At 42.4% G+C, this 22,752-nt stretch overlaps 1 protein-coding gene across 1 annotated transcript; it reads left to right on the forward strand.

The window, feature by feature from the left end:
• Window positions 1-4,057: 4,057 nt before the first annotated feature.
• Window positions 4,058-6,339, forward strand: LOC138190607 (uncharacterized). Its single transcript, XM_069134360.1, has 3 exons — window positions 4,058-4,167; window positions 4,467-5,524; window positions 5,582-6,339. The coding sequence occupies exons 1-3, from the start codon at window positions 4,058-4,060 to the stop codon at window positions 6,337-6,339; spliced, it is 1,926 nt and encodes a 641-aa protein (XP_068990461.1).
• Window positions 6,340-22,752: the final 16,413 nt, after the last annotated feature.

Here is a 22,752-nt window from a genome sequence, read left to right on the forward strand (position 1 = left end):
TTTTAAAACTATCCGAGTCATATTCTAAGAGATATAGCCTTTGGATGTTTCACCCATCAGGCTATAACCAATCGTGATGCAGGTATATGGAGGTTGTCTGCTGCAAATCAAGAAAAAAAATTAACGTGTGATGAAAATAATGTCGAAGATACGACAGATGTTACCGTGTTAGGTGATGGCACGTGGAAAAAACGTGGGTTTGCATCATTATACGGTGTAAGTACGATTATTTACATATTATTTGAATGTAAATCTTCAATCGCGTTTTTCTCGAAACTACATTTTTGAAATCGGTAGTCACGATTTCTCGAAAACTTATGAACCGATCTCTTTCAAATTTTGCACACTTCTTCAAAATAACATTATCTCGTGCTTGAACGGAGGAATTTTTTTTTTTCTATTCCAAGTAATTTTTCAAGGCCATGAAGGGTGCAAATTTTACTCAAAATAAAGGTTTTTTGTTTTCAACGCCGCCAAAAATGTAATTTTTGTTTTTTTTTTTCCTTCGTCCAAGCACGAGTTTTAAACATCTAAAGGTGTTAGTGTGAGGGACGGGTACTCAACTTTACACACACACTCCGTTTTATTATGAAAGTAATAATGAACTTTTATTTAAACGAAAGAACAACTTGGACTCGTATAACTCTTATTTTACAATGATCACTGCTCGAGTGTGTTAGCGTGGTCGCTGGAGCTGTGGTGTGAAGCGTGTCTCTCTCCAACATGGCGGCGCTCACTCGAGCATGGCGGCGCTCACTCATCCGAGCGCGGCATCAGAGACTGCTTCCTTGGTTTCCGTCAGGACACACTCGACAGGGGGGCCGGAGGCGTGTTACTTGGCGGGACCGGCTGGGGCGCCACACATCTACCAACAGAAAATTTTTGGTTTTTGCATTTCAGATGAATCTGTCATGAGTTATCCTGACTACGCCGAGAGAACTTTTTTTTGAGGGGTTATAGCAGACGACGTGTCCACGCCATAATTTTCAATATTTTTCAATGAAAATTTCACAAACTACTTATAAAATATGTATCTTTTATGTGTTAAATTGATGGAATGAAATATTCTGTTGATTGAATAAAAAAAAATTCATAAAAATGTACCTATTTTGAGCTTTTGAAACCCACCTAACCCCTTAAAGCTAGGTCGCAATCTCATCCTCCGCGCAGCTCCATGACGTCTTGGCGGCGAGCGTGGTTCTCCCTCGTCGCTAATCGGTCCGTCGCAAGTTCGCTGGTCAATTGTTGGCGGGCTAAAGGGGGAGAGGCTGCGGCGCGCCGGCCGCCAGCGGGAATCGCGTCCACCTTGGATTCCCGCGATGCGGGGATCTGCGCCGGCTCCCCCTCCGCAGCCTCGACATCCTTCCTTCGCAATTGTCGCTTGTCCGCCACTTCGCAATTTCCTCGAATTCGGTGTCGACTTCTTGCCTAATGCCGTTGTAGCTCGAAAAGTAAAAAAAAAAAAAAACCTGAAATATCTTACGCTATTCGCTAAGGTGTCCCCTCTCGTAGTTTCGGATGCGTGACTCTAGTCCTGGCGCTCTTTTGCAAAAACTTTGCGACTCAATTTCGGGAATTCCTAAATTTTGGTACCGCCCAGGGTTCAAGGAGCCCCTTGTAACGGGCATCAAAAATGCCACGTTACAATATATATATATACATATTTATATTATAATTTTTAATTAACTTTTAAAAAAAGAAAAATTTGAAAAAAAAATATTTCACTTTGATTGAATTTTTAAAAAATGAATATAATCATTGAAGAAGTTGTTACTTGGGGGTGAGGGTGTACTGAGCGGTGGTAGTTGATGATTAATTGAATAATCAAGCTCCCACGTAACGACAATGAATAATTATTAAAACTAAGAACAGACCTACCTTTCGATAAGCCGGTTATTTGTAGAATCGTGTTGCTATAGTCCTGTACAGGTCTGTGAGGTTTATTTAAATTGTTGAGGCAATTTTATAATAATAAAAATGGGAAAAAGGTCGTTCAACATAAATGGTTTGATATAATTTAACTGGTAAAAGATGAAGTATATTCTGTTTCGATTTGGTGATCTAAATGTCTGGTAACAATCAATGGTGATAATGACATAAGAGCCAAAAGTAACAATTTATAAAGTGTTCGAGTTTATACAAATCGTGTGTTATTCTATTCTAAAGGATATTATTATTTGGTACCAGGAACATCTACTCTGAACGATGGTTATAACTAGCTGGTCGTGATTGTTCGATATTGTATCTCTTTTTTTATATTATTTTAAATCAATTATATATCCTATTATTAAGTCTTGTTGATTAATTCTTGGAATACAATAAGTATGATTTAATTGGGGGTAGTGAAGCTAGCCACCAATTCTAGGCTTGCTTTTGGATGAATATTACTGAAGTAAATTTGGATTATAAAAGTGAAACAAGAATTCGTTCAATTTCGAAGATCAACACTCGGATTGACTGAGCTTCAGGTGAATCGGTCGACGAGATTGAGAGCCGTCGGATCGTGTAGGTCTGCGTCGGTAGAATTCTGGACCAGGGCCTCACCTCAAGTTTGGAAGAGTTGATCAATCGAACGATGTTGAACGTCGGTCACTTAGTCTTTGTAGATTTGGAACGATATCTTATTATCGAAAGCTTGAAAGTGTCTATTTTCTGATTTTGATGTATGTTAAAAATGATTGCAACGATTTATTTATTAAAAATGATAGTGTAATTATTATTATTATCACTTAAAATTACCTGATTCGGTTGAATCAGGGCCGAACTCAATTTAATTATGGAAAATGGAATGGCATAAAAATGTCTATTCTCGAAATGATGAGATTTCGTAAAGCACAGAAAAGATGGAAACGTAGAAGATAGTGAGTCTCTTGCAGCTAACAGAATAACTGAATGCTCGAATTTGTCGAATTAGCGCGAGACTTTAGGTCGGTCACAACTAAGATTTTCCAAACGCTACTCTTGCTTGAGAAGGGCTAATACGGGTTGACGTCCACGCACTTCGCGACTTGACAGACGAAAGACGCGGCTTCTTGGGCCCGAGGGTCCAAGGAGCTGCAGTTGTAATAAGTTACAACGGTAATCAGCCAATGAGGTGCGAGGGCGACCTCCCGGCGCCCAAATCCACATGGTCAGCGTTACTTCTCGCTCTTCGACGGTGTTCCGACGATTCTCAATCTCGTCGGTGACAGATTGAAAATATGAACAAAAGATATTTGCATGCAATGTTCACACATTCATTTATACATTCCAATAAGTAATCTATTTTAATTTGGTGGTTCTAAAGGTAGTGGTTTATCCTAGTTATTGATTATAGTTTTAACTTAAAAAGAGGGATATTTCCAGGCTGAGCGCTACTGATGCTAATTCAGCAGTCTCCTATCTCAGTTCTTGGTACCAGCTAAATAAAAGAAAGTTGAACCTTATACTAGGGATCATTGTTGGTCTCTACGTGACTTTTGCCAGGAGGGGTGGAACTCGCTGTTATTAGAATATGAGATTTTGATGAAATGATATCTGTGCATTGAAGTAATCAAAGAAATAAAATAAAATGGAATTTGAAAAAGGTACGCCAAGGCAGTACGTCGGGGCGCAACAAAGTCCTATATATTTTTTAATTATTTGCTCATATATGAATCAAAATGAGAATATTATTTATTGGAAAAATTGCTATATTGTGATTTGGAACATTTATACAATGGATGAGAATTCATTGAAATATTTGAAAAAAACACACAGATAGATGAATAATCAATTATTTAATTTCATGTTTTTAATTTTCAAAAATTAATCCTCCATTAATTAGAGAAAAATTATTCATTTATAATAATTATTTTTTCTCATCATTGAATTATTCAATTCAATTACCTAAATTAATGTTTAATTCTGATGATGTATAATTTATGTATATATTCACGAATTATAATCAAAATTATTTTCATTGAACACGAGGATAATCAATACATTTATTATTCATGTTTTATTTTGATATGTGTATATATAGAGCCCGGGGCTAAAAGTTCCGGGGGTAAGTTGTTCCGACAGCTGTAGCTCGAAGATGCAAAGAGATATCGATATTTTTCAAGCGCGCCTCGATTCGTCACCAGATCACGCCACTGTGTCAGCCGTTCCAGTAGCGTTCGCGCCGGCCGTCAGTGTGGTTACAAAGTAGGACCAGTCGCGCGCCAAGTAAGTAAATATTTTCGTATTTTTATTTTTTGGTCTATTTCGATTATTCAACGTTGTTGTCTTTGATTGTTTCGTCTTTATGGATCGATACAGATTCAAAAACATTATGTAACAGCGCATTTTCGCCTATTTTCATGTATAAACACAAAATGGTATCAAGATGCCATGTGTGTCGAACGGGGCTAGTTGTTACCGTGATTTGGGGCACGTTGTTACTTTAACAACTTGCCCCATCGCAAATGTACAGCTAGTCTATATCGATTCCTAATTTGTTTTAGGATGCGAACATACAAACGAAAGACGGAGAGGGGTACCACTTCCCTAGAACTTATGCAAAAAGCAGCTGAAACTGTTATTAAGGAAGGCTGTAAGGTAAAAACAGTTGCTAAGGAATTCCAAATATGTCATATGACTTTGTCAAGATTTGTGAGAAAACTAAAAGCTGGAGAAAAGGCCACAGTGGGATATAAGCCAGTGAGGTTGGTTTTTGATGAGCAGCAAGAAAAAAGTTTATCAGACTATCTTTTGAAGTGCTCCTCGATCTTCTTTGGTCTTCAACCGCAAGAAGTAAGAAAATTAGCCTACGAATGTGCGCTGAAATTTGACGTAAAGAACATTCCATCGACTTGGCACAAAAATGGCATGTCTGGTCCTGATTGGCTAAGTGCTTTTTCAAAGAGGAACCCTAAACTGTCAATAAGGGCTCCCGAAGCAACAAGTTTGAGCCGAGCTACTTCATTCAATAAGACGAACATTGATAACTTCTTTCATAAGCTCGGTGATACTGTGCTCAAATATAACTTGCCACCATCCAGAATTTGGAACTTAGATAAAACAGGTGTAACAACGGTTCAAAACCCAAAGAAAATAATCGCTCAAAAAGGCATCAAGCAAGTAGGAGCCGTAGTATCGGCTGAACGCGGCACATTAGTTACCGTTGAAATGGCAGTCAGTGCATCGGGAAACACTATTCCACCGATGTTTGTCTTCCCACGACTCAAATTTAAAGACATATTTATCCGAGACGGTCCACCCGAATCTATTGGAGCGGGCAATAGCTCTGGATGGATGACAGCAACAGAGTTTATGATATATATGGATCACTTTGTAAAACATGTGAAGCCAACTCTATCAGAGCCAGTCCTGTTGTTGCTGGACAATCATTGTTCTCATATTGACATAAACGTTGTTGAAAAAGCAAAAGCTAACGGGGTCATAATGCTTTCGTTCCCCCCTCATTGCACGCATCGCCTTCAACCTTTAGATGTCGGTGTCTATGGGCCGTTTAAAAGTTATTGTGCGACAGCTCAAGATAATTGGATGCGCAATAATCCTGGTAAAACCATGTCCATCTACGAGCTTCCAGGGATCGTTAAACATGCTTGACTTCTAGCAGCAACTCCCAACAACATAGTTAATGCTTTCAAGAAGACTGGAATATGTCCACTCAACAAGAATATATTCAAGGATGAAGACTTTGCGCAATGTTACGTAACTGATCGCCCTTTAATTGAAAGTCGAGAACTACCTAATTCAACGCATCGGACCGTCGAGGAAAACGAACCTCAGCCAGGGCCCTCCAACGTTCATAACGCAGGACAATCGTCTCTAACTGAAGTCGTTGAACATCCCATTGTTGACCTTCACGGAAAGAAAACGGTTGATAATACAGTAATCTTTTCACCTGAAGCAGTCCGACCACTGCCAAAGGCACCACCAAGACAGGGGAATTCCAAGCGTCGTATTAGAAAATCAGCTGTTTTGACTGACACGCCGGAGAAAAATGCTTTAGCCGAAGAGCAGTCGAAAAAAAGAAAAAAAGAGAATGAAAATTCACAGAATAAAATCAACGGAAAAGGAAAAGGAAAGGGTGAAGGTTTAGAAAAACGTAAGGTTCAAGGAAAGGGTAAGGCCCAAGCTAAGCGAAAGGTTCTTCAAAAAAATACTGAGAGTGATAATGAGGAAGACAGCTTGGAATATTATTGTATTGTTTGTTGTGATGCATATTCCAAATCACAGTCCGGAGAAACGTGGATCCAGTGTCTGCTGTGCAAAAACTGGGCTCATTCAAAATGTATTAAAAACATGAGCAAGGCATCATATGTTTGCCCAAACTGTGATTCTGATGAGTCGTGTGATGATTTTTTGTAATTTTGTATGTTTGTCAAAGGCTGATTATTTAAAATAAGTTAAGGATTGATAAAGATTTGTCACTCATCTCATTAATATAAGCATGTGGAAGATAAGGCTGATAAATATAGCTTATTTTTGTTGATCTGGTTCGTAATACAGAGTTTTTATGACTGTTGACTTAGTAATAAACAAAGACAATTATCTACCTATTGAACTGTACTGTTTTTTTTTTTTTTTTTTTTTTTTAATATATTTATAAGTATCACTACCTGAACAAGTACAACTTATAAATAAAATTCATGTGTTTAAATCATCAAAAATTGAAACATTCATTCGAAATTGAATTATTACTTCCTAGTAACAACTTACCCCAATGCAGTAACAACTAGCCCCACGAAGGGGTTAGAAGTTCCTTTCCAACTCACCATAAATAAATAACTTTATATGAAAAACCTATGATAATATATCATATATAAGCTTAAAACCACAAAATACAATACATTTAACGATAAGTTAGTCAACAGTCAAAAGAATTGCAAACACTTTTGCCAGTCATTTTTTATGTTTACCCAAAATCGGAACTTTTAGCCCCGGGCTCCCCTACGTATGATATAATTTTTAATTAACTATCAAAAAAAGGAAAATTTGAAACAAGAAAATATCTCAGAATAATTAAAATTTGGAAAAATATATATAATTAATCAAAAAATCCAATATATTTTTTAATTATTTGCTCAGATATTAATCAAAATAAGAATAATATTTATTGAAAAAATGCCATTTCATGTGCTTTATTTAATGTAATTTGGAACATTTATACAGTGGATTAGAACTCATTGAAAAGTTCAAAGAAGACATGCAGATAGATGAATAATTGATTATTTAATTTCATATTTTTAATTTGTAGAAAATAATTATCCATTAATTTGAGAAAGATAATGAATTCAAATGAATTATTCTTCATTACCATTAAATCATTTCATTCAATTACCTCTATTTATATTCAATTATATTATTGTATAATTTATATATATATATATATTCATAAATTATAAATAAAATTATTTTCATCAAATAGGAGGATGATAAATAAATTTTATGATTTGTGTTTTATCTTAAAACATGTATATATATATATATATAGGAAAAGATGATGATAACAATAGTAAAAAAAAGATTATAATAACAATAATATACGCATGAAGTTGGCGGTGGGGTGAGATCCCGAAAACAAAACAAAAAGCATCTAGCAAACCCTTTGACAGCTGTCATCGGCTGTTTATGACAGTCTTTGACAAATATCTTTATAGGTATCGGTTTCTGACGCGCAGAAAATGAACATGCAAACGAAAATTATCAAGATGATTCCCGACGGGAATTGTCTTTTTCGCGCGTTAGCGTATTGTGTATACGGCACTCAAGATCGACACGCAGAGGTGAGACTGAGTATCGTTTCAAATGTAGTGGATAATTGGTCTACATTTGCGGGTTTTATTACAGGTAATGAGTCAAACGGTGCTGTGATTAGGTCACCTGGTGATTACAAATCACATATGAATAAAAATGGAATATACGGGGAAGAAGCAGAATTAGCTGCAGCTGCGGACATTTTTGAGATATGTTTAATCGTGTATCGCGAAAAACAAATTCATCCAAACCGGATCGGATCACAAAATGAACCACAATTCTCGCTACTCTTCACCAGCGACGGAGACAGTGGACACTTTGATGTCTTGCAGAACCAAAATAAAATTCAGATAGTGAGTAATAAGTATGAGAAGTAACAATCAAATAATAGTAAATCTAAATATATCACCAAACAGTCAAAAGGACAGCCAGGATTTACGATGACAATCGAGAAAGGAAGAGTTTCAAGCAGCAGACAAGGCGATGAAGATGGTGGATGGTCGGAAGTATCACAAAAGAAAGAGGAAAATAAAACTGTAAGTGCGAAGAACCAAATGAGATACAGATTAATATCCATCAAATATTCATATAACCAGGTGAGAGGACGACCAGGATTGATGTTGAACACAAGAGAAAGAGGTGTTTTGCGGAGTGAACAGCAACGCAAATATAGAGAAAAAAATAATATAAAGAAGGTGATTTCGGAGAATAACGGGCAGAGCGATAGCGAAAATAATTCAGCAAGTCAAAGAGATAGATCGATATCAATAGAGAAGGAACACCAATTTTCAACCAACGAATGGAAGCTTAGAGTGATGAAAAAAAGAAAAGTAAGCACAGAAGGAATTGAAGTGGACAGCAAGTGCAGACCTGTCATCAAATCAACATGAAGGAATTCGCCTGTCTACTAAACAATGCGTAAGGAAATAGTGAGGCGCAAAGCGCCGAAAAACGAGGTGCGTAGCGCCGAGATGGGGCTGGCGCGCGAAGCGCGCAGGGGCGAAGCCCCTAGTATATATATATATATATATATTTATGAATCATAATTAAAATTATTTTGATTGGATAGGAGGATGATAAATAAATTTATGATTTATGTTTTATTTTGATATATACATATATATATATACACATGTATATACATTATAATTTGTAATTAACTTTTAAACGAAGAAAAATTTAAAAAACAAACTATTCTACATTTATTGAATTTTTTAAAAATAAATATCATTATTCAAAAAATTCTTCATATCTTTTGATTATTTGCTCACATATTGATTAAAAAAAAAAAAATATTCATTGAAAAAATGCCATTTAACGTGCTTATGTATTGTCATTTGAAACATTCATACAATGGATTAGAAGTTATTGAAAAGTTCATAGAAAACATACAGATAGATAAATAATTAATTATTTAATTTCATATTTTAAATCTTTAGAAATTAATTATTCATTAATTCAAGAAACATACTTAATTCAAATGAATTAATTTTCATCATCATTGAATCATTTAATTCAATCACCTCTATTTATATTAAATAATATTATTGTATAATTTATATGTAAATATATTTATAAATTATGAATGAAATTATTTTCATCAAATAGGAGGATGATGAATAAATTTATTTTTTGTGTTTTATCTTGATATATATATATATGTCGGCGCAAGAAGCCGGCAGCCTCACCGCTTGACGCTCCTAACTGTCGTACCGCTTTTGTTTTGATTTAGACCATACGAGTATTGTTATTAAGTTCCGATCTTCGTAATGTAGCAGGGGTGGGTGAGGTACCTAACTCGAATCCTAAAGCTTACCTTGGGGAAGTCGAGAGACGAGAGAGCAGTGATAGTCAGAGGCTCGAGCGTGAAAGACCGAGAGCGTCTCGAAATCCCCACACACCTACCCGCTGCTACATTAGAGTTAGTTTTTGAAGAAGAATAAAAGCAGAGAGAAAAATTAGAAATTATGAGTGACTCTCCCGATCACCTCTATCCCCCATTAATAACTCCGACATATATATGAATATATTATAATTTTTGATTACCTTTAAAAAAAAGAAAAACTTAAAAAAAAAAAAAATATTTCACATTAATTAAATTTTTTGAACATCAATATAATTATTGAAAAAATCCTATTGATTTTTTAATTATTCGCTCACATGTTGATCAAAGTAAAAATATATCATCTTGAAAAAATGCTATTTGATGTGCTCTATGTATTGTAATTTGGAACATTTACACAATGGATCAGAACTTATTGGAAAGTTTGAAGAAAACATACAGATAGGTGAATTATTATTTATTTAATTTCATATTTTTGATTTTTAAAAATTGATTATTCATCAATTTGAGAAAAATAATTTATTCAAAATATTTATTTTTGTTTATTAATAAATCATTTCATTCAACTACCTTCAGTTAAATTTAATTTCATTATTGTCTAATTTATATATATATATATTTACAAATTATAATTGAAATTATTTTTAATAAATATGAGGCTGATGAATAAATTAATGATTTATGTTTTATTCTGATATGTATATATATACATATATATATTCTATAATTTTTAAATAACTTGTAAACAAAGAAAAATTAAAAAAAAAAATAGTCTACATTTATTAAATTTTTGAAAACAAATTTAATTATGAAAAAATTCTATATATTTTTCAATTATTTGCTCACATATTAATCAAAATAAAAATAATATTCATTGAAAAAATGCCATTGAATGTGCTTTGTGTACTGTAATTTGGAACTTTTATACAATGGATTAGATATATATGTTGTGACGTGGATTTTTCTGCACCTCGGTTACTCGGAGCAAATAACCGGGAACTTACCGCGTGCACAATAACTTGGCGTCCACGATGTACCCTGGATCTAAAACAATATCGCGAAATTTGTTGGGCGCCTGGCGTGGTCAACACGCCTCGAAATCGTTAATACGACACACACCGCGACTATATGCTCGGTAGCTCAGTACCGCGGAGAGGGGAGGGGTAAAGTTTGGGTCGAGAGAATTGCAACACAGGTACGCCAACACGTGATGTGGCTTAATTACTATAAAATCCTAATGATATATTTCTCATCAGCGATACAACAAAAACAAAAGAAATAAAAGTAAATAGTACAAAAAAAAATAAAATAAAAAGAATGATAATGCGACCACGCAAGTCGTCTTTCGCGATCCCAAACACAATGTAGCTAGTATCTAAACTAAATAAGAAAGGTAGAAGTACTCCAAATAAAAATAAAAATAGAAAAATAATAACAACAAAAAAAAGGTGAATAAATCTAAGAGACCTCTACGGCCTACGTGCGCTAGTCGCCGTCTTAACAATATCCTACTTCCTAAAAACCAAAAACAAAATCGGGCTCGACGCGCTGCCCGCGAACGTCCTCTATACAATGGCGCTGATCGCCAACTTAATACTAACTGATAATACAAACAAAAAAAAAGAAGAAAGAAACAAAAAGAATATCAAATAACTAAAAAGAATATTAAATAACTAAAGTGATGCGAGGCTCGTCGCGACACCCGCGATCCTCCTCTAAAAACGCATACGCTTATCCGCACGCACCCGAGCTTCACTTCCTCGGCGACGGCGGGTCGCAGTCGCGAATTCGAATGCTCCCCGTGATTGCTCGCGACCTGTACGATAATCGAAGCTGTGCCGGATGACGTGAATTGACCCCGTGTAACGGACTTCGGTCACACTCAAGCTCGAGACAATAACGTCTCGAGTCAACCCGTGGCTCGACTTGATTTTCTGGATCCCCCGAAATTAACGTTACTCTCTTACGCGCAACTCAGGCTACGGTCACCAAGCAAAAGAATCGGCAAACGAATTTCGAGTACTTTTCGACACGCAAACTAACAAAAGAAAACGGCTACCCTTTTTCGGATCAGCCTTGATTCAATTACCCTCGAAATTCGATCGCGAGAATGTTAACAACGCTTACCGCTCCACATCCACGCGACGAAGGGTCCAACTCCCTCGTGACGATGGCTGTCCATCATTCCTCGCGATCACCACTTCTATACTATAACGCAAACCCAAAGAAAAGCCTGACCTAACGCAACTTCGCCACGTGACTACTGTCTTAGTTGGTCGCCAGAACTCGAGTGATCTCGGATGGTCGCAACGCCGATCTCGTCGCGCTAATTTTTTTTTGTGACGTCATCACCCTAAGAATGCGCAACAATCGATCGGTCATCGATTTTTGGGGATTGCGCAACTTGCCGCGCACCTGTCGTCTCTACGCGGCGCAGAACTTAAGGCTAGATCGCGATGTCGTCTCCCGCGCAGCTCTACGTAGTCTTGGGGTTGGGCGGGGTGGTGCTCCCTCGTCGCTCGCTGGTGCCTCGCGGTTGCCTTGGTTGGGCGTAAGCGGGGTGAGCGGGGAGGCTGCGGCGCGCCGGCCGCCAGCGGGAATCGCGTCCGCCTTGGATTCCCTCGCTGCAGGGATCTGCGTTGCCTCCCCCTCCGCAGCCTCGGTGTCCTTCCCGCAAGATCGTCGTGATTTCGCCTTGCCTCGAAAGATGTTCGGTATTGGAGTTGGTCACTGGAGGGTAGCCGGTGCACTCGAAAAAAAAATTAAAAACAAAAGCCTGAAATATCTGGGTCGCAATGCTCTATTTCGTCCCTTTCGAAGCTCGGGTGCGTGACTCCAGTTCTGGCGCTCTCTGAAATTATTCCGCGACTCGATTTTCTAGACCCTTATCCCGGGATCTCGCCCAGGGTTCAGGGAGTCTTTTGTAACGGGCAGGCCTAACCGAACTGCCACGTTACAACTCCCCCCCCCCTAGACGGATCGTGGGGTGCCAGAGCGCCAGCGCTGCATCCCGCGAGCCGAACTTCGCGAGGTGACCGCAAGCTCGAAGTACTCACACGCTACTGTGCGGTACTCACCGAGAATCCCTTCCCAAGAGGACGATAAAACAACAAAAAAAAACAAAAAAAAGATTTTCTCCCGTGTCCTCTGGGATCCTTCGCGAGCTCCACTGATCCCCTTCCTCACGCCATGGTTGTCTCGGGGAGCTTTCTACTTCGACACTGGATCTGAAACTATTCTCAAAACCCGCCACCTGGGATCTATGAAAGAAAGCGGACGCCATTCATGTTCGGGGCTAAGAATTTATTATAATAAGAAAAAAAAAGAAGAAAGAAAAATTACAAGAAAAAAAGAAAGAGAAAGAGAAGAAAGAAGAAAAAAAAATCTTGGCGGTTGTTGGCTTAGCCGCGCCGCCCCGGCCGGCCTCGATCGCGGCCCCGGCCGGTGGCGGACGCGAGGATCCGCTGACGGAGGGCTTCGATTTCGCTACTCGCAATCGCAATCGGGGGGGGGAGTGCTGGGGCTTCCCTCGCGACAGAGGGGTTCGATGGGGTGACGTCCCTCGCGACAGGGGGGGTCGGCGGGGTGGCTCCCCACGCAAATCCGGGGGGTGGTGGCACCCACCTCGCGAGCAAGGAGGGGATCGCGGCCATCTCCCTCGCTACGGGGGTCGCTGGAACTTCCGCCGGTGGCCAGCAAGGGGGTCCCCTACCGGACCTGCTGGGCTGGTCGTGGCAGTCGGGGCAGGTGGGCTTAATATACCCTGGCCACCCACACCTGCGGCAGAAGACCCCCAACTCCTTGGCGCAGTCCCGGTAGTTGTGGAACTGCCACCAGCAGTTCCAGCACCCCCCTGTTGGCAGCCACTGCCGCCAGGTCTCCGGTGCCGGCCGCTCTGGGTGCCATCCGATAGAGGCGGGTGGTCGCGGGGTCCGTTCCCACGCCAACAGATCTCGGATGGCCCTCACCTCGTCCTCTTGCCTCGCTACCGCTCCGCCAACTAAGGGGAAGAGTTAGTTAGGATCGTAGTTATCGTCTGTTACCCCTTTCCTCTCCCCGAGAAGCCTAATTCCCCCTCACGGTTCCTCCCCGTTTCTATGCGTACTTGCCTCAGACTCCACGTACCGCTTCAAATCCTTTATGTGGTGTCTACCACGACCCCCTCCGTCGCTATCCTCTAATTCGTAGACGACGGGCGAAATTACCTGCGCAACGCGAAATGGACCGGCAAACTTGGGGGCTAGCTTCGCAGCGACCTGTTGGGTGGCCGAGGACAGAACTCGGTTTCGCTTCCATACCCATTCCCCTACTTCGAAACGGATATCCCGATGCCCTTGGTTATAATAGCGTGCCTGTCGCTCGTGGGCCTCCTCGAGATGTTTCGTCACTAGGTCACGCAGCTCACCTAATTTCGCCATTCGGTCCCCCCATACTTCGGGACGGGGAACGGGGATTTCCGCGGGACCTTCCGCGAGTCGTCGCAACTGCATCCGTGGTTTGGGATCGCGACCCAAGTTTAAAAACGCGGGACTGACTCTCAGTGAGCTATGCACAGCGGTATTATACGCAAATCGAAATTCGTGAAGATGCACGTCCCAGTCCCGGTGATCTGCCTCGATGTAGGCCACGATCATGGTTTTTAATACGCGATTCACCCTCTCCACGGGGTTTGCTTGCGCGTGGTACGGCGGTACTTTCGCGTGGGTAATATGGTACGTAGCGCACAGTTCGTCGACGGCCTTATTCGCGAATTCCGTGCCGTTATCCGTCAGGAGCACCTCCGGGGTACCCCATCGGGACAGCACGAGATCTTCTAGCGCGGCAAGGATGTTTTTCGCGTTTGATTTTCGCAACGGCGCTACCTCCACCCACCGGGTAAACAGATCTTCAAAAACCAACAAATACTCGAACCCGGCGCGACTTCGGGGAAAGGGACCCATGACGTCCGCCGCAACCACAGTCCATGGCGTGTCGACGACCCGTCGACCCATAAGGCCCGCTGGTGGCACCTGCTGTACCTTACACTCCTGGCAACGCTCGCACGCTCGGACCATCAAAACTATATCGCGATACATTCCGGGCCAGTAGTAGTCGGCCCTCGCTCGCGCGTAGGTCTTCTCGACGCCAAGATGCCCTGCCTGGGGGTCCTCGTGGACTTCCGCAAAAATCCGCGATCGCTGCTCCCTCGGGAGCACCAATTTCCACGGCGCCAAGTCCGCTAGTATTGGCTCGACTAAGGGGTCCGCCCGGAGATGGTAGAGACGCCCCTCGACCACCGACCAAGTTCGGAACTTGTGAGGGTAGTCCAGGACGTCCTTAACGCGATGTTGGTACCAGGGATCGACTACGACTTCCCAGACGGCCTTACGCTCCGTCCCTGGCTTGCCGTCACCAGCCACGTCGAGGGCGGCTAGCTGTTCCGTCCCCTCGTTTTCGCCCTCGTACATTCGCGATAGCGCATCGGGCACATGGTGCATCGCCCCCTTTCGATGTTTGATCTCGCAATCGTACTCGAGTAAGTCGAGCGCCCACCTAGCCAACCGACCCGTCGGATTTCGCAATTCCCGCAACCACTTTAAACTCGCGTGGTCGGTTATTACCGTGAAGTGATATCCTTCTAGGTATGCTCTAAACTTTTTAACGGCCCAAATCACCGCGAGACATTCCTGCTCGGTTGTGGAATACTTCCGTTCCGCATCCGACATTGTCCGACTCGCGTACGCGATCACACGCTCAATACCGCCAATGGTCTGTGTCAAGACTGCGCCAATGCCAAAGCTACTCGCATCGGTCTGTACTGCGAACTCGTGCTCAAAATCGGGACACGTTAAAACTGGAGCCGACGTTAACGCGGCTTTTATGCGTTTGAACGCCGCTTCCTGCTCGCTACCCCAGTCCCATCTCTTATCCTTACGCAATAGCCGGGTAAGGGGTTCCGCCACGCTCGCGAACTCGGGGATGAATTTTCGATACCACGACGCCATACCCAAAAATCGCCTCAATTGCCGCAGGTTTCTCGGCGCGGGATATTCGAGAATCGGTTCCACCTTGTCGGCATCGACCTGTAGGCCGTCCTGGTTCACCTTGAACCCTAGATACCGAACTTCGCTACGACAAAACTCACACTTTTCCGGGTTGATGGTAAGCCCGGCCAACACTATCCGTTCGATAACGCGGGATAGCCATTTTAAGTGCGAACGAAAATCGGTGGTCACTACAATAATGTCGTCGAGATACGCGAAGGCATGCGGCTCCATCTCGGGAGTAATTAATTTGTCTATTAACCGTTGAAAGGTGGCCGGGGCTCCGGTAAGCCCGTATGGCATCCGCACAAACTGAAATAATCCGCGACCGGGGACCGTAAACGCCGTTATTTCGCGACTCTCGGGTGTCAAGGGAATCTGGTGGTAAGCTTGACTCAAGTCTATAGTCGAGATGTACTTGGCCGACCGCAATTTATCCAAGATACCGTTCATAAACGGGATCGGATACGCATCTTTTTTCGAAACGCTATTGACTTTTCTAAAATCCAAACAAAACCGGTATTTCCCGTTTGGCTTCTTGACCATCACGATTGGCGTCGACCACGAACTTTGGGAGGGTTCGATCACTCCATCCGCGAGCATACGGTCTACCTCCTCGTTAATAGCTTCCTGCACTTTCGGGGATACGAGGTAGTACCGCTGTTTAATCGGGGCGCTTCCCTGCACGTCTATTTTGTGCTCCGCGAGATGAGTGAGACCCAAGTCTCCCGAGACTTTCGGTAATTCCTTCGCTAAGAATTCCCGTAGTTCGCGATTCTCGGTATCCCCTAGCTCTACGATACCGCTGCAACTTGACACCTCGGTATCGGGGATCGGGTGACCCTCCTCAAATTTTCCCTCGTATTCCGGAATAGTCGCGATTCTCCATGATTCGCGCGCGCCGTCAATCGAAAAGCCAAATTTGCGCACGAAATCCATTCCCAGAACGCAATCTCCAACTAAGGTGGGGATAATCCGCAACGAAAACTTATGCGCGACACCCAGCAACGTTATCGGCAGCTCTACTTCCCCGGTTATTGATTCTACCGATCCATTCGCCAATACGACACTCGAACAGCTGGGTGATTTTACCGGTCGCCCGTACTCTAGCGCAATTTGGTGTCCGATCGTACCGAGAAATGTTCGCGATGAGCCGGTGTCTAACAACGCCCTGACCCATGTGCCCCCGATACACACCCGCAAAAACCAGCGTTGACCGAACTCCATGGTCTGCATCGGAAAACACGTCGCGATTTCCCCTTCGACGCCACGCAATGCCGTGGTGTCTTCCACTCGGGGCGCCGCGCCGACACTTAGCGAGGCTGCCCTCCCTGGTTTCCCGAACACCGCGGACAATTCGTCGAATAGACGCCGTCGTACCCGCAATGGTAGCAAAAGGTTCGCAAGGGGTCCGGACAGCGACTGAATCGGTGACCGGGACGATGACAATTCATGCATAGCTTTTTGTCCCACACCTTGTCGCCACGAAATTGTTCGGCCCGGGACACGCTAGGGGCCGGCTGGTTAACCGAGGGGGTCGCTCCCCTCCTTGGTCCTCGCGGGGGTAACTTTGGCGAGGTCGGCCTCGTTGAAGCCGGGCTTCCGCCACTTGGCTGTGCGCCGCTAGACTTACCCCTCTGGGTCGCCACCGCCATAGCCTTCAGCAATTTCTCCTCGAGCCCTTTCACCTGGGCCGCGAGTAGCTTCTCGATCGTCTGCGCTACGGTTGGCTCAATCCCTGCTTCTGTAATTGCGGCTAATCCATGTTCGCCTCGAGTCGCCGCGGTTTTGGTCCGGCACGCTAATTCGCTAATAAAGGACTCTTTCGGCGTGGGCGGGGGGCGGTATTCGCGAGATAATGCGAGGTTTCTTTCCCGCTCCGTGGCGAGATAGATCAATTCGCCCCACGTCCGAATTTCCCTTCGACGGAGGACTTCGCGAATTTCGGGACGCATGTTCTTAAAAGCCAGGTCTAATTGCTGTTCCATAGTGTACGGACGCGGCATCCGTCTCAACAACCCTCGAACACAGGAAAGATATTCTGTAACTGACTCTACTGGTCCCTGAGTTCGTGACCTAGCCTGGTCCTCTACGCGACTTCCGACTGTCCCGTCCCCGAACCACAAACGTAATGCCGCGCGAAACTCATCGTACGTGACCCAGCTGTCCCGTTCGCAACGCAACCATTCCAAGGCTACGCCCGAGAAGATCATCGTGAGCGAACTCAACACTTCGTTCTCGCTCAATTCCGACAAACTACGCCACTCTTCCAACCGCGTCAAGAAATCCTCGACACTCGGCTCGCCAATCCCAGAGAACTTGAGGTTCCACCCTCGCAGGGCCCTCGGGATGTCACGTATTGTTTCCCGGGTACGCGATTCGATATTTGAATCCCGGGTACAGGTCGGCCGGGCAGCGGTCGCCATACCGCGAGGAATTGTTGCGGGATCGACCGGTAACGACCGGAATTCGACCCCCGAAGCTGGTGGCCCCGCGACTAGCCGGGTAGAATCCACGATGGGTTCCTCGAGCCCGTGTCGGTGCCCCTGGATCGGGGAGGCCTCCCCCCAGTGCCCCTGGGCTCCGCTAGTCATTGAAAACGGAATCGAATGGAAGGGTATTCGCGTCGGAACCTGGTACGCGGTCGGTCGCGAGGTGCTACCATACACCGCCGAGGTGGTGATAGCCGCCGAGGCGACGGCTACGCTCACCACCGTACTCGTCGTCGCTACCGTGGTTAGCCGGGTCGCGATGGTAATATTCACGGGCTCTAACAGCCGCGAATCGCTAGCCCTTCGGGGCTGTTCCCGCATCGGTTCCGTGATGGTCGCTAATTCGGCCAATCCCGCGAAGACATCCTCGTCCTCTGGTTCCCAGGTGACCGATAAATCCCCGCGCTCACGCAAGAGGTGTCGTACGTACCGGTCACGACGCACCAGTAGGTCACCGGTGGAATTTACCCTCGCGGTCACTAATGCCAACTCGAGCTCATCGCTCGTCATCTCGTACAACCATGCGCCAACGGTTACTTCCGCCATGTTGAATTTACCCGCGAAATTGAAGAGCAGGAATAAAGGTAAAAGCACGCAAAAGAAAAGAGAAGCGATGAAAGTGAAAGCACGCACAACCACTATTCGCACCGAAAGACAAAAGCCGTAGGTAGAGTCTGAGCGCAAGCAATGATACCCAGTATGGATACTTCCGCAAAACTTGTTGAATTAATTCGCTATTTTCCACCAGCACCAACAGAACGTGAGAGAGATGTTTCCTCGTATTGGTGTAATCACCTCTATTACCTTAGCGATATCAAAATTGCGAATAAAAGCGACAACAAAAGAAATACCGTAAACAAAATAAAACAGAACAACAACAAAAAAAAAGACAAAAGACGGGCTGGAAGAAAAAAAAATATGTTGTCGCATCAGCAACAAAACCAAAAAAAAAAATTTTTCCAACCGCGATGCTGAACTCCGTCTTTGAAACACACAAAAAAAAAAACAAAAACAAAAAAAAATATTTCGAAATCGCAGAAAACAAAAGAAAACAAAAGAAAACCAAAAAGGGAGCAGAAATCCAAAAGCGATAACAAAAGAAAATAAAATGACACAAGCAAGAGATTGGCGGTAAAAGCAGGCGATCTTATCCCTAGTATTAGAAATATACGGTGTGAATATACACGGGGTACTTTTTCGCCACCCGGTATATTCGTCAAATCGTAGCCTGAGTCGTAAGTCGCAAGTTTCGGTGTTATTCGCCACCCTTTGTATCCAATTTTATTCTTATCCTTTGTATTCAAAATTGTCTCGCTGTACTGCAAACGTCAACACGCTTAACCGAAGTGTCACGCGACCTCTCTCGCCCGTAATCTCCGACCGCTGTTTTCGTTACGCGAGCGCTATCCGTTACTAATTCGAAATTTCCAAAGCGCGCAACGCTACTTTCTTTCTCGGAAATTTACAGCGGAAATTTCGCGAAGGCCCCACGTTGGGCGCCAATTTGTGACGTGGATTTTTCTGCACCTCGGTTACTCGGAGCAAATAACCGGGAACTTACCGCGTGCACAATAACTTGGCGTCCACGATGTACCCTGGATCTAAAACAATATCGCGAAATTTGTTGGGCGCCTGGCGTGGTCAACACGCCTCGAAATCGTTAATACGACACACACCGCGACTATATGCTCGGTAGCTCAGTACCGCGGAGAGGGGAGGGGTAAAGTTTGGGTCGAGAGAATTGCAACACAGGTACGCCAACACGTGATGTGGCTTAATTACTATAAAATCCTAATGATATATTTCTCATCAGCGATACAACAAAAACAAAAGAAATAAAAGTAAATAGTACAAAAAAAAATAAAATAAAAAGAATGATAATGCGACCACGCAAGTCGTCTTTCGCGATCCCAAACACAATGTAGCTAGTATCTAAACTAAATAAGAAAGGTAGAAGTACTCCAAATAAAAATAAAAATAGAAAAATAATAACAACAAAAAAAAGGTGAATAAATCTAAGAGACCTCTACGGCCTACGTGCGCTAGTCGCCGTCTTAACAATATCCTACTTCCTAAAAACCAAAAACAAAATCGGGCTCGACGCGCTGCCCGCGAACGTCCTCTATACAATGGCGCTGATCGCCAACTTAATACTAACTGATAATACAAACAAAAAAAAAGAAGAAAGAAACAAAAAGAATATCAAATAACTAAAAAGAATATTAAATAACTAAAGTGATGCGAGGCTCGTCGCGACACCCGCGATCCTCCTCTAAAAACGCATACGCTTATCCGCACGCACCCGAGCTTCACTTCCTCGGCGACGGCGGGTCGCAGTCGCGAATTCGAATGCTCCCCGTGATTGCTCGCGACCTGTACGATAATCGAAGCTGTGCCGGATGACGTGAATTGACCCCGTGTAACGGACTTCGGTCACACTCAAGCTCGAGACAATAACGTCTCGAGTCAACCCGTGGCTCGACTTGATTTTCTGGATCCCCCGAAATTAACGTTACTCTCTTACGCGCAACTCAGGCTACGGTCACCAAGCAAAAGAATCGGCAAACGAATTTCGAGTACTTTTCGACACGCAAACTAACAAAAGAAAACGGCTACCCTTTTTCGGATCAGCCTTGATTCAATTACCCTCGAAATTCGATCGCGAGAATGTTAACAACGCTTACCGCTCCACATCCACGCGACGAAGGGTCCAACTCCCTCGTGACGATGGCTGTCCATCATTCCTCGCGATCACCACTTCTATACTATAACGCAAACCCAAAGAAAAGCCTGACCTAACGCAACTTCGCCACGTGACTACTGTCTTAGTTGGTCGCCAGAACTCGAGTGATCTCGGATGGTCGCAACGCCGATCTCGTCGCGCTAATTTTTTTTTGTGACGTCATCACCCTAAGAATGCGCAACAATCGATCGGTCATCGATTTTTGGGGATTGCGCAACTTGCCGCGCACCTGTCGTCTCTACGCGGCGCAGAACTTAAGGCTAGATCGCGATGTCGTCTCCCGCGCAGCTCTACGTAGTCTTGGGGTTGCGCGGGGTGGTGCTCCCTCGTCGCTCGCTGGTGCCTCGCGGTTGCCTTGGTTGGGCGTAAGCGGGGTGAGCGGGGAGGCTGCGGCGCGCCGGCCGCCAGCGGGAATCGCGTCCGCCTTGGATTCCCTCGCTGCAGGGATCTGCGTTGCCTCCCCCTCCGCAGCCTCGGTGTCCTTCCCGCAAGATCGTCGTGATTTCGCCTTGCCTCGAAAGATGTTCGGTATTGGAGTTGGTCACTGGAGGGTAGCCGGTGCACTCGAAAAAAAAATTAAAAACAAAAGCCTGAAATATCTGGGTCGCAATGCTCTATTTCGTCCCTTTCGAAGCTCGGGTGCGTGACTCCAGTTCTGGCGCTCTCTGAAATTATTCCGCGACTCGATTTTCTAGACCCTTATCCCGGGATCTCGCCCAGGGTTCAGGGAGTCTTTTGTAACGGGCAGGCCTAACCGAACTGCCACGTTACAATGTATATACATATCGAAAAAAAACATACATAAATAAATCTATCTATCATCCTCCCGGTGACTGAAAATAATTTTAATTATGATTTATGAATATGTATATAAATTTTACAATCATATAATCGAATATGAATGAAGGTAATGAAATCAAATAATTAATTGAAAAAAAACAAGTAATTTAAATAAATTATTTTTCTTGAATTAATGCATAATTAATTTTTAAAAATCAAAAATATGAAATTGAATAATCAATTATCATATATATATATATATATATATTTGTATATATTTGTATATAAATTGAAAACATACAGACAGATGAACATTTAATCGTTCAATTTCATATTTTTAATTTTTGAAAATTATTTATATATTCATTTGAGAAAAATAATTTATTTGAATGAATTATTTTTTTCCATCATTGACTTATTTAATTTAATTACCTCTATTATTATTCAATTATATTGATGTATAATTTATGTAGATGTTTATAAATTATCATTAAATTTATTTTTATCGAATGGGAGTATGATCAATGTATTTATTATTCATGTTCTATTTTGATATATATAAATATATATGTACATATATATATATATATATATATATATATATATATATATATATATATTATAATTTTCAATGAACTTCCAAAAAAGGGAAAATTCAAAAAAAAAAAAAAATATTTCACAATAATCAAATTTTTTGAAAATAAAAATAATTATCAAAAAAATTCTATGCATATTTTAATTATTTGCTCACATATTATTCAAAATGAAAATGGAATTCGTTGAAAAAATGCCATTTAACGTGCTTCACGTACTGTAATTTGGAACATTGATAAAATGGATTGGAACTCATAGGAAAGTTCGAAGGAAACATACAGATGGATAGAAAATTAGTCATTTGATTTCACATTTTTAATTTCAAAAAATTAATTATTTATTATTTTATGAAAAATAATTTATCTAAATTATTTTTTTTTTTTTCATTATTGAATCATTTAATTTAATTACCTCCATTTATATTCAATTATATTGACGTATAATTTATATGTATGTTTATAAATTTCAATTAAAATATATTTTTATTGTAGAGGAGAATGTTAAATCAATTTATCATTTATGTTTTATTTCGATATATATATATATATA

Source organism: Neodiprion pinetum, chromosome 3, assembly GCF_021155775.2.
Source record: "Neodiprion pinetum isolate iyNeoPine1 chromosome 3, iyNeoPine1.2, whole genome shotgun sequence".
Lineage (NCBI taxonomy): Eukaryota > Metazoa > Arthropoda > Insecta > Hymenoptera > Diprionidae > Neodiprion > Neodiprion pinetum.